At 40.2% G+C, this 13,775-nt stretch overlaps 1 protein-coding gene across 1 annotated transcript; it reads left to right on the top strand.

The window, feature by feature from the left end:
* Positions 1-12,242: 12,242 nt before the first annotated feature.
* LOC143527363 (aerolysin-like protein) lies at positions 12,243-13,198 on the top strand. The gene has a single exon (XM_077022536.1). It carries the CDS (start codon positions 12,243-12,245, stop codon positions 13,179-13,181), a length of 939 nt encoding a protein of 312 aa, XP_076878651.1. The 3' UTR covers positions 13,182-13,198.
* Positions 13,199-13,775: the final 577 nt, after the last annotated feature.

Genomic DNA, 13,775 nt, shown 5'->3' on the forward strand with positions numbered 1-13,775 from the left:
TAAAAATATCAGAAATTATACGTTTAATCAACCTTCGCTGACGAAGCCATCAAACACGGCTCAGGTAACTGGAGCACGTGCGTCGACAATATAGCAAAGTTAACTTTCTCAACTTTTAGTTTTGTTAACACTAGAGCTCCTAGAGAAGTGAAAAATTTCACAGGGCTTGGTAGGGTCCATGTAGCCCACTCCCCTGCTGTGAAGGGATTAACGCCCATTGTCTTGTTAATGCGGTGGAAGCGGCTCACCCCCAGCTCATACGCCTGCCAAAGCACAAGCTGGCTCACCCCCAAGCTCATATGACCAAAACACCAAACGTGATACTTCACGAAAAAGTTGAAGTTACAAGCAGACTGTATGTTACCGATACTACAACAAACGGCAGAAAATTTGTAAACTCGTGTTTCAAAAGTTACAATTCAATCGCACGTAGAGACGACAGTTTCTCTAATGAGTCCTGTCAAACAATAAAAATAAATAAAATTGTTTGAATCTTGCTCTTTGTATATTTCATATACTATACTATATAATATTTGTTGTAATCAAACACTTTGTTTCCGCGTTTGAAAAGCTAAGAAATTATATGGCGCAATTAGCTTGATGCTAATGTTATATAGGAAATCCCATATCATTGCTAGCGAAAATTAGCATGGTCGCGTTGCATCACTGCATCACTGATAAATGTTGTGATCTAAACAGCAGGCTGGAAAAGGAGAGGAAAAGACAGGAAAACAAATTCATGTGCACTCTATCTATCTATCTATCTATCTATCTATCTATCTATCTATCTATCTATCTATCTATCTATCTATCCATCTATCTATCTATATTTGTGTTAGAAGCATTTGATAGAAGCATTTGTGTTTCTGCTTGTTTGTGATCTAAACAGCAGGCTTGAATCTTGCTCTTTGTACATTTCTTATACTACCTCTCTATCTATCTACCTCTCTATCTATCTATCTATCTATCTATCTATCTATCTATCTATCTATCTATCTATCTATCTATCTATCTATATTGTGTTAGAAACATTTGATAGAAGCATTTGTGTTTCTGCTTGTTTGTGATCTGTGATCTCTGTGATCAGAGACTTTCTGGGTGAGGCTGCTGCCTCAGTATTGCTCTGTGAATTAACATAATAAAGGGTGATGTTTGGCTTTGCTAATTGCTGGCAAGAAGGAGAAGAAGGAGGGGTGATGTCCTGAGAATCCTGAATTCTCAGGAGCTCTAGTGTTAATCAAATTTACTCACTAAAATGGGACAATATGTTTATAAAATGTATTCGAAAAGTGTTTTAGGGCTTTTAGCTAGGTATTAACTAAATTATATAATATATTAATGAGAAACTGCAGTAGCTACACACCGTCCATCCCAGATCTCTCACTCGTCTGATGGAGGTACGGTAACAGCAAAGGGACACAGTCTGCAGTGACGTCAGAGCGAGAAGAGAAAAGCTTCCCAGAACCATTATGAACCGTTTTATAATAATGAAGCCATTTTGGTGAAACTCACTATATTATTATATATATATTTTAACCCTGTTACACGTGCTGACAAAACTTGTTGAATTGCTGGAAGAAATCAGATGCTTGGACGAGCAGAACCTCATGACACTATCACATCAGCAGAATGGAAAAGAACCTCATGACACTATCACATCAGCAGAATGGAAAAGAACCTCATGACACTATCACATCAGCAGAATGGAAAAGAACCTCATGACACTATCACATCAGCAGAATGGAAAAGAACCTCATGACACTATCACATCAGCAGAATGGAAAAGAACCTCATGACACTATCACATCAGCAGAATGGAAAAGAACCTCATGACACTATCACATCAGCAGAATGGAAAAGAACCTCATGACACTATCACATCAGCAGAATGGAAAAGAACCTCATGACACTATCACATCAGCAGAATGGAAAAGAACCTCATGACACTATCACATCAGCAGAATGGAAAAGAACCTCATGACACTATCACATCAGCAGAATGGAAAAGGAGGAGGACTTCAACCAGTTAGAGGCTCAGCTTCAAAATTCTGACAACCGCAATCTTATGGTAAAACATCTGTCACGTTACGGTCCCCGAACCCTCCCTTTGGGGCGTGTGTTCACGTCGTCTACGACTACTCGTCTGCGTCAGTGTATCTCCGTGGGTGTGGGTGTGTCTTGTGATCCGTCTCACCTGTGGCTCGTCTCGTAATCACGCGGGGCTTATGTGGTCTGTCTATTTAATGTGCGTTCGCGCAGTGTCTTGTGCTCGTCGTTGTCTAAAGTCTGCACATTGTGTGTGCTTGTTTCTTGTTGCTATTGCGCAATATCCATGTTGAATAAAAAGTGACCGTGTATGAACCAGCGGATTCCGTGTCTCGTCCGTCTGCCGCCTCCCGCGTCACAACATCTTCGGCCATTTAAATTGGCACTTTACATTTCAATTCAAAACATAATACAACAATTAATGTAGGTTTGAAAGTTAAGTAATTATTTACTTCACAAAAAGTGGGGATCGAGTAGGCATCGATACCCATACTGGTATCAGGTATAATGATAGTTGTTGATTATTTAAAATATTCTTCCTTGATATATTCCCATTGCCTAGTTTCAGTGCACAAGTTAGCGAAGCTGTTGTAGCACAATTTCTTGTGTGCAGTGTGTTTTGAATTAAACAGCTTTTCTGATAATTGTCTTTAGACAGAGCTGATTATACAATAATACTGTGTCTCACTGACATGTAACAAGTCTCTACAGTGTGAGTATATAAATTGTAGATTTTGTACATGATGGTCTATACAGACTTAGATTGAGTCACCATGTAAGATTTCTAAAATTGCATAGTTATGTCTGTCTTTAGATGACATTTAACATTTAATAATACTTGTTTAACATTTAATAATATTCATGTATTTTAGTAGCCTTACACTGATGGATCTTTGTTTCCAGTACTCATCGGCAGCAATGCTTACTCCAAGTAGCATACAAAAGTGATGATTAACTAAGATAATTAACTCTGTTTCCAGGTAGAGAGGTTAAGCAAGATTGGGGGCAAGAACGTCAGGGATTGTTCCAATAAGATCCTGGACAGGTATGTCATTTAGGAACATTTAGGAGTATTAACATGTGTCTTAAGCTGTGACTTTAGGAAGAGCTATTATACTGATTTAATCTCTCTAATTACTTTGTAATAAATATTTTTTTCAGTAGTACACAGATCTGGACTGCAAAAAGTTGGATCAATGTTCTTACATTGGGGTCCATGATACATAAGGTCCATTGTCTAACACTGCAAGGACCATCCATAGATGCGTGTGTTTTTTTTAACTACTAGTTTTGCTGGGTGCTAATACATGTAATCTCTGAGCGTGGTCATCTTTCTGTGGTGAGGTGTTAAAAAAGTTTCACAAAGCATACACTTTTTAAAGTTTTTATTTACATTTTACAGCTGCTCTGGTCCCCTTTTATACAGAATTTCATAAAAATATGTAAACAACAACAAAAAAATAGTTAAATGTGTCTAATAATGAATTCCGGTTTCAAGATGGTTGCTACTACAATTGTCAGCTGTTATTTTGATCATCTGCTGTGCTTGATTTTCAGGCTCTTCACAAACAGACTAATGGCAACATTTAACTTAAAGGGCCGCTCCAGAGGGTGTTCAAAAAGGTCATTTGAAGAAACTGCTTTGTACAACATTGTGATTGGTATGTATCACCATGACATGTAACATCTTGGTTAGAATGAACAAACTATTTAAAGGTATACATAGGCATGTGCGATATTGACAAAAATTATATCTTGAAATTTTCTGTAATAAAAAATATTTTGCCTTATTTAAAAATGTGTTTGTAAAAGTATTATATTTTACAAACTTGTACTTCTTAAAGGACATTAATATCCATTTATCCATCATATTCCTTTTATCCCGCTAGTCGGGGAGGAACGTGAAGGGAGGGACCACCATCACTAACACCTACTCTCATAAACCACAAAGCCCAAAATATACTCCCCAAAAAATGTCTCTAATTCCTGTTTTCCATTCTTCCTGTAGCCTGAAACTAAATTTAGTGTTCAACTACGTAAGTGTTACAGCACAACTGATCCGTATCTCTTTATGTTTCAGCTGCTGTCAAGAAATGGGATGGCAAGGCCACAGATTTTGAAATCCGCAGAGCTGTGGGAGACCAGGTGGGGGCTACCAGACCACAACACCCTAATTTATTTCTCTTAAGTGTGTTTGAAACAAACTAACATGAAAGCACAACCAGTGTTAGTGTTATCGCGTGTTATCTCCTGTTGTTCCGTGTCATATGGTATTGTTGTTTTCACCAATAAATATTATTTCAACTTGCAGTTGAAATGAAATGAAAAATGAAATTAAATGTGCCATATTTTGTCAATTGTGATTTTTTTACACCCCAATCAAAATTTGTCCTCCGCTTTTAACCCATCTGTGCAGTCAGAACACACACACTAGTGATTACTAGGGGGCTAGTGGGCAGCCCTAGCCCGGCCCAGCGCCCGGGGAGCAGTTGGGGTTAGGTGCCTTGCTCAAGGGCACCTCAGTCATGGCCTGTCTGGGAATCAAACCCACGACCCTCCGGTCACAAGACCAGTTCCCTAACGGCCAGGCCATGACTGCCATGACTGTTGTGTCAAGCCCTCCCTGTTCCAAAGCGTTACAGCCTTGATTCTACGCCCTTGTTGTATTTCTTAGTATTGAATAATTTGTCTTGAAAAAGACATCTTTTCACCTTTCACTTTCTACCAATAATGTACGTAGAATATACATTCTCACGTCAGCGTCTTTTCAACCACTTGAAAAAGACGTCTTTTCACCTTTCACTTTCTACCAAAATAGAATGTAGTTTCAACGTATAGCATTGACGTTTTTTCAACGTCTTTTCAACGACGTGTTGCTGGGTGGGTTTCATCTCATTTTAACATAGATATAAAACACGCCAGCATCTTCCAGATAATAGTTCTTATGCTGTCCTCGGGCTGCATTACTGGTGCAGAACTAGACATCTAGCGAACAGTTTAAGAGAAGACAAGTTGGAGTGTATTTTGTCCTTTTATTGTCTTTCTTTCACTTCTTTACTCGCTCACTCGTACTTGCAATTTCACTTTCACTGTAAAACTGTAGATAAGATACAAAATAAATATACCTGAATCATCAAACAAATCCACAACACAATCAAGGCGATCTATTTTCTGTCTACACGAAACGAGACCCAGCTTAGCTAGGTAGACCTGACTAGCCAACACTGCGGGTAAATCTCTCGAGCCAAATAAGTTAAAATAAACAACCAATTCCATATACTTTTGCTAACTAACATATAAGGATTACTTACAGACAAATAATGTCCAAGGCACAAGTGTGGAAACATACGGGGGCAGGAGAGCTAAAATCCGTGGCCTTTCAGAAAACCAACAGAAAAACTAGTCGGGAATTGCGCAGGACGTCATTTTCTGCTGAAGGCGCAAAACCGCGTAAAAGTCCACTAGGAGGCGGTATTTACTATAGAATTTACATGTATCATACTAAGCTATGGCATGAGATGAGGTTGAAGGCAGAACACTCCCCGCTTGGCATATAGCTAGTATGCCACTACAAATTTTTACTTAACGTTCTGCTCCACCCCTGATGGGTAAAGAAACAGCTACAGAAAAGCTGCACCTCATTATAAACCGAGTGGTTCAAATCGTGGGGTGAAAAAGTAGTGGCTTATACTCCGGAAAATACGATAATTGCACACAAAAATCCAGTGCACACCCCCCATCCCCCATTTATTTAATGGACTGTTCCTCTCGTGTACACAGCGATCACAATGAAAATGTTTTTTCCATGTTTTTTTCGCAATGGAAACGATTCCTTTTATAGATAAATAAATAGATAAACGGCGGTAATGAGCTCAACACTGCGGTAGGCACTGCATAACCGCGGTGTATCGGTAATGCAGTTATCGTCGTTGAGTGGATTGCAGATTGGCTACCGTGAATGTCAATCCAAATACAAGCAGATGTGCGATTCATCTACTACTATTTTATGTGACGCGATCTATGCACATTCCTTCGCGATCGACCGACACTTCCTGATCGACGTAATGAGCACCCCTGCCCTGTGTTATGCTCCTCATCATCCCTCTTCCTAAAGGACTCATTAGTTCTGCATGGTGCATTGCATTGAGGAAAAGTCATTCTGTGTTTAATGTAGACACCTGTTTGAATGCACTTATCACACCCGTGATAGCCGGTATGTGATTTAACACTTTGATAAAGCTTCTTGCTGGGGCATCACATACAACAGAGCACACAGTGAGGAAATACACTACCGTGCCAAAGTTTGGGGTCACCTAGACCATTTTGTGTTTTCCCTGAAATCTCATACGTTTATTTATCAAATGAGTTGCAAAATGATTAGAAATATAGTCCAAACATTGACAAGGTAGAAATAATGTTTTTTTTTTTTTTTTTTATAATTTTCTACTTTAAACTTTGCTTTCGTCAAAGAATGCTCCCTTAGCAGCAATTACAGCATTGCAGACCTTTGGCATTCTAGCTGTTAATTTGCTGAGGTAATCTGGAGAAATTTCACCCCATGCTTCCTGAAGCCGCTCCCACAAGTTTGATTGGGTTGATGGGCACTTTTTTCGTACCATACGGTCAAGCTGCTCCCACAACAGCTTAATGGGGTTGAGATCTGGTGACTGCGCTGGCCACTCCATTACCGATAAAACACCAGCTGCCTGCTTCTTCTCTAAATAGTTTGTGCATAATTTGGAGGTGTGCTTTGGGTCATTGTCCTGTTGCAGGATGAAATTGGCTCCAATCAAGCGCTGTCCACAGGGTATGGCATGGTGTTGCAAAATGGAGTGATAGCCTTCCTTATTCAAAATTCCTTTTACCTTGTACAAATCTCCCACTTTACCAGCACCAAAGCAACCCCAGACCATCACATTACCTCCACCATGTTTGACAGATGGTGTCAGGCACTCTAATAAGTTCCATCTGTTAACTACTCTACCTCCCATAGTCTGATTTAGCAGTAGCTGTTACTAGTAATCTATGCCCGGATCTTCTCTTCCTACTCTCTTTCTAAAACCTCTAAAATCAATTTAAATTCCATGACCGTCAATAATTGCTGATTATTTACTGTTGTTGTTTAACGTTCTATTCTTTGTCGTTTACTATTATATATCTGGTTAGGTTATTCTTTATATCAATTGTCATATTGACCATTTAATAAATTTTGATATTTGTTCATTAATCTGGTCACGGTGGTAAATACATATTTTGGTCAATGGTATTAGGTCACTGCGCGGAACCAGAACTTAACCCTTTAGTAATGAGACTGATCAAACCATATTCCACCTATCTCCGTTATCACAATATTGGTTCCTGAGCAATCAGGATGGTGCTCCGTTCATAATCCATAAATAACCAGTGTATTCGCTACGTGTGTGTGTGTGTGTGTATGTAACAAGTCATTTTTTTGCAGTTTTTTTAACTTTTTTTTAATAAATTTTTTTATTAAATGGCCCACCTCCAACCCCCATCTTTGGAGGACAACTGTCACGTAGGGCTACGCCCCCTCTCGTAGCTGTCACTCTGGTGCCCGTTGCCATGTCTGTTCGTATTTCATGTCTGGACTGCCTGCCCGTTATGACCCATGAATTTCCTTTAATAAATCTCGCTCTCCTCAGCGTTTGTGTCCGCCTCCCTGTTCTGCCCAGCGCAGATCGTTACAACAACTTTGTTTTTATGTACAGTTCAAATGACAATTATAACAATTATGACAATATGCAAAGTGATAATTATTGGGGTTAGGTGGACCAAAAAAAGAGGGGGAGAGAAAGAATAAAAAGGGAAAAGACAGAAGGGCAGGGGAAAAAAATTATATATTTATATATATATATATATAAATATATATATATATATATAGATAGATGGATAGATAAAAAAACACAACCAGCTCGAATGACCACAGCAAAGTAAAGCAGAAAGTGTACCCAAGACATTTAGCACAAATGACGTGATTTATAAGGATAAATGTACAGAATGTACTTGCCAACAAGGGTAGAAAGCTGCGACAACATTCTCCCAGAGGCCAGAGTGGAGTCCCAGGACCACACTTCCCCGTGACCCATGCACGCATTTTTTTTACTTTTTGGCAGGCATCAAATCAAAGGTAGAGGATCGTGGCCCTGCAGGCTTTTCCATTGTATTTGAGAGAGATATGTTAAACCTGAAGGAACAATTCAAACCAAAGTATACAAAGCACAAGACACTGTTTGGGATGTATAAGCAACATATAAAAGTGCAATTCATGTTTTTGTTTATCAAGTCCACTGATGATGAGCATGATGTCACCAAAAGAATAACCTTTGGAATCCTCGCAGTGAAGGAACCTCTCCCAGCAACCTACAGTGATGTGGCCCTAGTGATTGAGAGCGTGTTGTCCTTCGTAAACTTGGTGATGTCCCAAATGCTTTTATGAACTTGATGGGACATATACAACTTAGTACAGTAAATTGAGAAAATTACCTATATCATGTTAAAAGAACTTCATTCATGGTTGTGAATACTGAAAAAATTAGTTCAGCCAGCATGGTCAAAGTTTCCTAAATTAAAATAATTGCTCTTTACTTAAAATAAACAGTAAATTAATCGGTTGTTAGGTGATCAAACCAAGTTAACTTTACAATAAACTCTTTTATAACTGAACTTTGTATCATTGAACTATGGCCGAACCTGTTAGGGCTGCAATTCTGTGAACAATATAACATCTTGTGGTAAGTTACATAACACATCTTGTTGGGAGTGGCAAACGAGAGGCAGGTGCAGCTAGTTAGTAGGATGGAGTATTGTGGTGCCATTCCTGACACCACAATACTGTATTTATGTTACTTGAATCCTTTTTGCAAAGACCTTAAAATACAAAGACGAAGTATTGGTTATGTTTTCTACCCAGATTTCCACCTCCCACTTTTTTTTTTTTTTTTTTTTTTCTGAGTTGATATGTTGTAGTGGAAAAAGCAGATTCCTCTTATCTGAGGAATGACTCGACTTTTATTGATTGGTCGTTTTGCTTTCTTGGCACCATGTCCGTTGGAACAGTGCCAGTTTACCGTGTTCGTAGGCGTGTGTGATTCTGTGAGAGTCAGAGCGAAAGAGATATGAATAATAGAAAGGCAATATAGCCCTTAAAAACCTAAAACATTTCTCTGGTATTTCTCTCCAACAGTTTACTCATTAAGAACATGTGTGTGTTCCATGCTTTAACTTTGAATGACCTTTCACCACCGTTAAGAGTGACCCTAGATTTAGATACACTTTGTAGATACAGTATAGAAAAAAACTAACAATGTTCTCATGCGTGCGTATAGCGTGAGAAAGAGCGATCGCATTCCCGAGATGGGCTGCGCTGCCTCAGCTTATCGTACACAACACTCCACAACACCCCACTACACTCCAATGTGCGCACAGCGCAAAATAAAAAAAAAGTCGGTCGTAACTCCGGTCCATCGTTAACCAGACCCGTCGTTAAGCGGGGACTCACTGTACCTACTTAAAGTGCTAAAATCTAGATGCAAGCATTGGGGGGGATTGTTCCTTTTCTGCTGCTGGTTCGACTGGAATTGTTTTCTCTTAGAGTTGCTTTCCATCTCTGACCGGGTTTTGTTTAAAGCCAAACTTAAGACTTACTTATTCAAAAAGGCTTTTGACAAAAAATTCTTGACACTTTAAATTACTTCTACTTTTATTTTAAATGGTTTTGTCATGGAACAGCTCCGGACCCCTCCTTTTGGGCATGTGTTTATGTCGTCTGTGTCTGGTTATGTCCGTATATATGTATTTCCGTGGGTGTGGGTTGTCAGTGAACGTGTTTAGCGGTCTCACCTATGACTCGTCTCATAATCACTGGGGGATTGTGTAGTGCATCTATTTAATGTGCGTTCATGCAATGTCCTGTGCTTGTCTTTATTAGAGTCCTACAGTTCTCTATGTGTAAGTGTTCATTGTGTGCTGTCTGCGGTTCATTGAAAATAAAAGGTAAGTTTTATATCTACGTTCTGTGCTGCCTGGTTTGACTGATGCGCACACAGCGTCGCAGAAAGATGAGCCAACCGAAATACGCCATGTGGGGGTGTGGTTGTGTGTGTGTGTTCACCCATGTCATTAGTCATAACTTGTTTCACGCGTTGGTTGTTAGTTAAAGTGTATAAAGTGTGTGCGTCTGTAATGTCTTGTGCTCGTCTTTGTCAGAGTCATACACCTATATGTGAGTTGATGTTCAATGTGCGCTGACTGCGCTTTTCACAAAATAAAACAAAACGTTTGTATTTTCGTTCTGAAGCTGCCTCGTTTGTCAATAATCACTCAGCGTTACAGAAAGATGAGCCTACCAAGAAATGACAGGCTACACATCACACACAAAGAAGGGGATGAGGGCAAATAGGCACCATCACGCCTCTTCCCCAGTATACCGCCGCGAGGCCCCTGTGACCGTCACCGAGATGCAGCAGGACCTCGTTTGCACGAGCCTGCTACATCAGGCTCAGGAGGCCAAGACGGAGTCGGGTGCAGAACGCCTCAGGCAAGCCACAGAGAGCAGAGACTCCTCTCCCCTGAGCCTTTGAAATCCTCACCACATAGATGACTCCAAAACCCCCCGAGAATGAGATCGAGGAGGAGTCTGAAGAGGAGGAGAGCTCCCCTCCGTCACGATACTCGGCCCCCATCGAATATCACAGCGAGGGTGAGGAAGAGATTAGCCCTTCTCCATCCATGTACTCTGTCCCTACCGAGCAGTATGGTGAAGAGGTGAGTCCCCCTCCATCCGAGTGCTCAGACCTCAGGGAGTGTGAGGGAGAGGAGGGCAGTGTTTTAGACAATTCATTTGTTGAAATTTTGATTATTTCATAAGCAATTCAAGCAAATACAAAAACCATGGATCAAAATAAAGTTGATAGTTATATAAAGTTATAACATAATAATACACATAATAATAAACCAACAGTTAAGCAACACTAGTTAAGATAAACGTTATCTTTTGAGTCACACATTAAAAATACATGTAGGGCAGCTTTCTTCCACCTTAGGAGTATTTCTAGGATTCGCCCTTTCCTTTCTTTTGCTGCTGCTGAGACCTTGATCCATGCATTCGTCACTTGCCGACTGGATTACTCCAATGCTCTGTTGTATGGCCTCCCTGCGCGGGCTTTGAGCAAGCTGCAGTATGTGCAGAATTCAGCTGCGAGGGTGCTTACCCATAAAAGATCTTGGGAGCATATTACTCCGGTACTGTGTCACCTTCATTGGCTTCCAGTGCAGTATCGCATCCAGTACAAACTGCTAGTGTTGGTTTTTAAATCCCTACATTACCTTGCTACTTACTCCAGCCATACTCCCCGATGCTTACACTTAGATCGTCAAGCCAACACTTGCTTGTGGTTCCGCCCTATAAGTTGAGTTCCACTGGGAAGAGAGCGTTCTGTGTTGCGGGTCCAATGCTGTGGAATGGGCTCCCTGATGCAATGCGGGCTTGTACATCTATAGATCTTTTTAAAACAGGACTTAAAACTCATCTTAAAACTCAGATTTTTGTTATATTGTATTTTTATGCATATTTATTTGTATCTCTTAATTGTATCTTATTTTCTTGTGTTGTACAGTGTCCTTGGGTGTCCAGAAAGGCACTTTACAAATAAAATGTTATTATTATTATTATAATAAAGAAATAAACAAAGAATATTCTGTGTATTTCCTAAACAAGTCAGCAAGAATCGGTTTGTCTTTCGTTGACTCTGACCACAGCGTTACTGAATTCTGTGACCATTTATCTTGCATTTTATCTGACTTTTCAGACATGAACTGTATTAGACATCATTAAACATGTCCCACTCACCAAGCACATTTCTCCAGAAGCCTCACCCACTTTGTCAGACCCTGCCCACTTTGTGAGACCCACCCACTCTATCTAATGTTTAAGAGACCATGCAGTGTACTTTTTTCCAGCCTCTATTCACAACTTTACTGTAAGTATGTCTACTGTTCTTAGGGGAGTGGTGCATGTCATTTAAAATTTGTAGTGTTTTTCAGATAAACTAGACACTATTGCTAATTATACTAGTCCTTCTATTATTGTGTATTTATAGATAATGTGTGCTGAGGCCAAAAGACATATCATGTTCTTGTCTTTGGGTTTTTTTTAGGTTTGTATTAAGAGCAAGACCATGTCATACCTGGCCTGCCTCCACATTATTGGCGGGGGGGGAGGTAGTGAGTTTACCTTCGATGGTATTGACAGTGGATCCACCCTGACAAAGTTGTGGGTGTGGGCCGGAGGGTCGCAGATCAAAGCCATTCAGGTGTGGCTTTCTAATGGCCAGAATCAACAATTTGGAAAACCTGGTGGGACATTTTCAGAATTTACATTTCAAGACGGAGAGCATTTTACTTCCCTGTCACTGTGGGGAAATGGAGCTGGAACACGTCTGGGTGGTATCAAGTTCAGGACCAACCACTCCCGAGAGTTTTTTGCACATATGACAAGTTGGGGCCTGAAAACAGAATATCCAATTGATGTTGGTTCTGGAATCTGTGTGGGAGTCAAAGGGCGATCAGGTTTAGACATTGACTGTTTATCCTTCATGTTCATTAACACCATCAAGTCTACCGTGTTAACGTATGTGAATTATACCACACTACATGATGTGATACCCAAGGTGGCTGTTGAGGAACTCAAATCCATGACTTACACCAACAATACTAGTCAGATGCAAGAGTACAAAATTGAATCCTCAAAAACAGTCACCAAAAAGTCTTCCTGGTCTGTGACCAATAAGATTGAGTCCAACTTCCACTGTGAAGTGAAGGCAGGCATTCCTGAGGTTGCTGAAGTAAGTGCTGGGTATGGTTTTACAGTGGGAGTTGAAAACAGTTTTGGTTTAGAGAACTCTGAACAGAAAACAGAGACATTTTCTTTCCCTGTCAAAGTTCCTCCAGGGAAAACAGTAACTGTAAAAATCACGATTGGCAGAGTCACTGTTGATCTACCTTACAGAGGCACAGTGCAGATTACTTGCTTCAACGACAGTGTTTTGCAGTTTCCGGTCAGTGGGACCTACAAGGGGGTCACTTACACTGATGCAAAAACAGTTATTACGGAGTGAATGAATCAGCAAAACACTTGTCTGGTTCTTTCTGTAATCCTTGTAAGGGCTTTGTGAGCTTTGCTTGCACACACAATAAAATTTGTCAGAGGTTCTTTATATAAAGATGTACCATGGTGGTGGGGTAATGAAGCATTTACTGGTCTGGGATAACAAATGTAAATCCAAATGCTAAAACCACATAATTGTTTTTCTTTTAAAGCTGGTGTCTGACTGACATTTCCATGTTTTTTCTGTGCTACTTTGTATCAATAAAACATCTTTGGCATTGTGCATGACTCATTTTGACACCAAAGTTTCTAAATCTCATTTGGTGGTTGAGAGAATTGTGCAGGATTAAGTAATGTGGACTCCTTAGTCGGTACCACAACCTGGAGCAGGAAGCCATGTGTCCTTTCTTGTGGACAGAAATTGGGAATGGTCTTTGTAAAAGATGACTAGACTAAAAGCGAAAGCGAAAACAATGGTCGTAGGTAGCTTTGTAGTGATGAGCTAGAGGTCCAGTGTGGCTTCCAGAGGCAATGTCAGCACTGGACCGAACGACCTGCGTGCTTAAAAAAGACAAACATAATTGCGTACAGGTGTTGGTACTCG

The sequence above is a fragment of the Brachyhypopomus gauderio genome, chromosome 1, assembly GCF_052324685.1.
Source record: "Brachyhypopomus gauderio isolate BG-103 chromosome 1, BGAUD_0.2, whole genome shotgun sequence".
Taxonomy (NCBI): domain Eukaryota; kingdom Metazoa; phylum Chordata; class Actinopteri; order Gymnotiformes; family Hypopomidae; genus Brachyhypopomus; species Brachyhypopomus gauderio.

What these genes read in the sequence shown, in the direction of transcription:
- LOC143527363 (XM_077022536.1), top strand. Translation starts at nt 12,243, where the DNA reads ATGTCATACCTGGCCTGCCTCCACATTATTGGCGGGGGGGGAGGTAGT.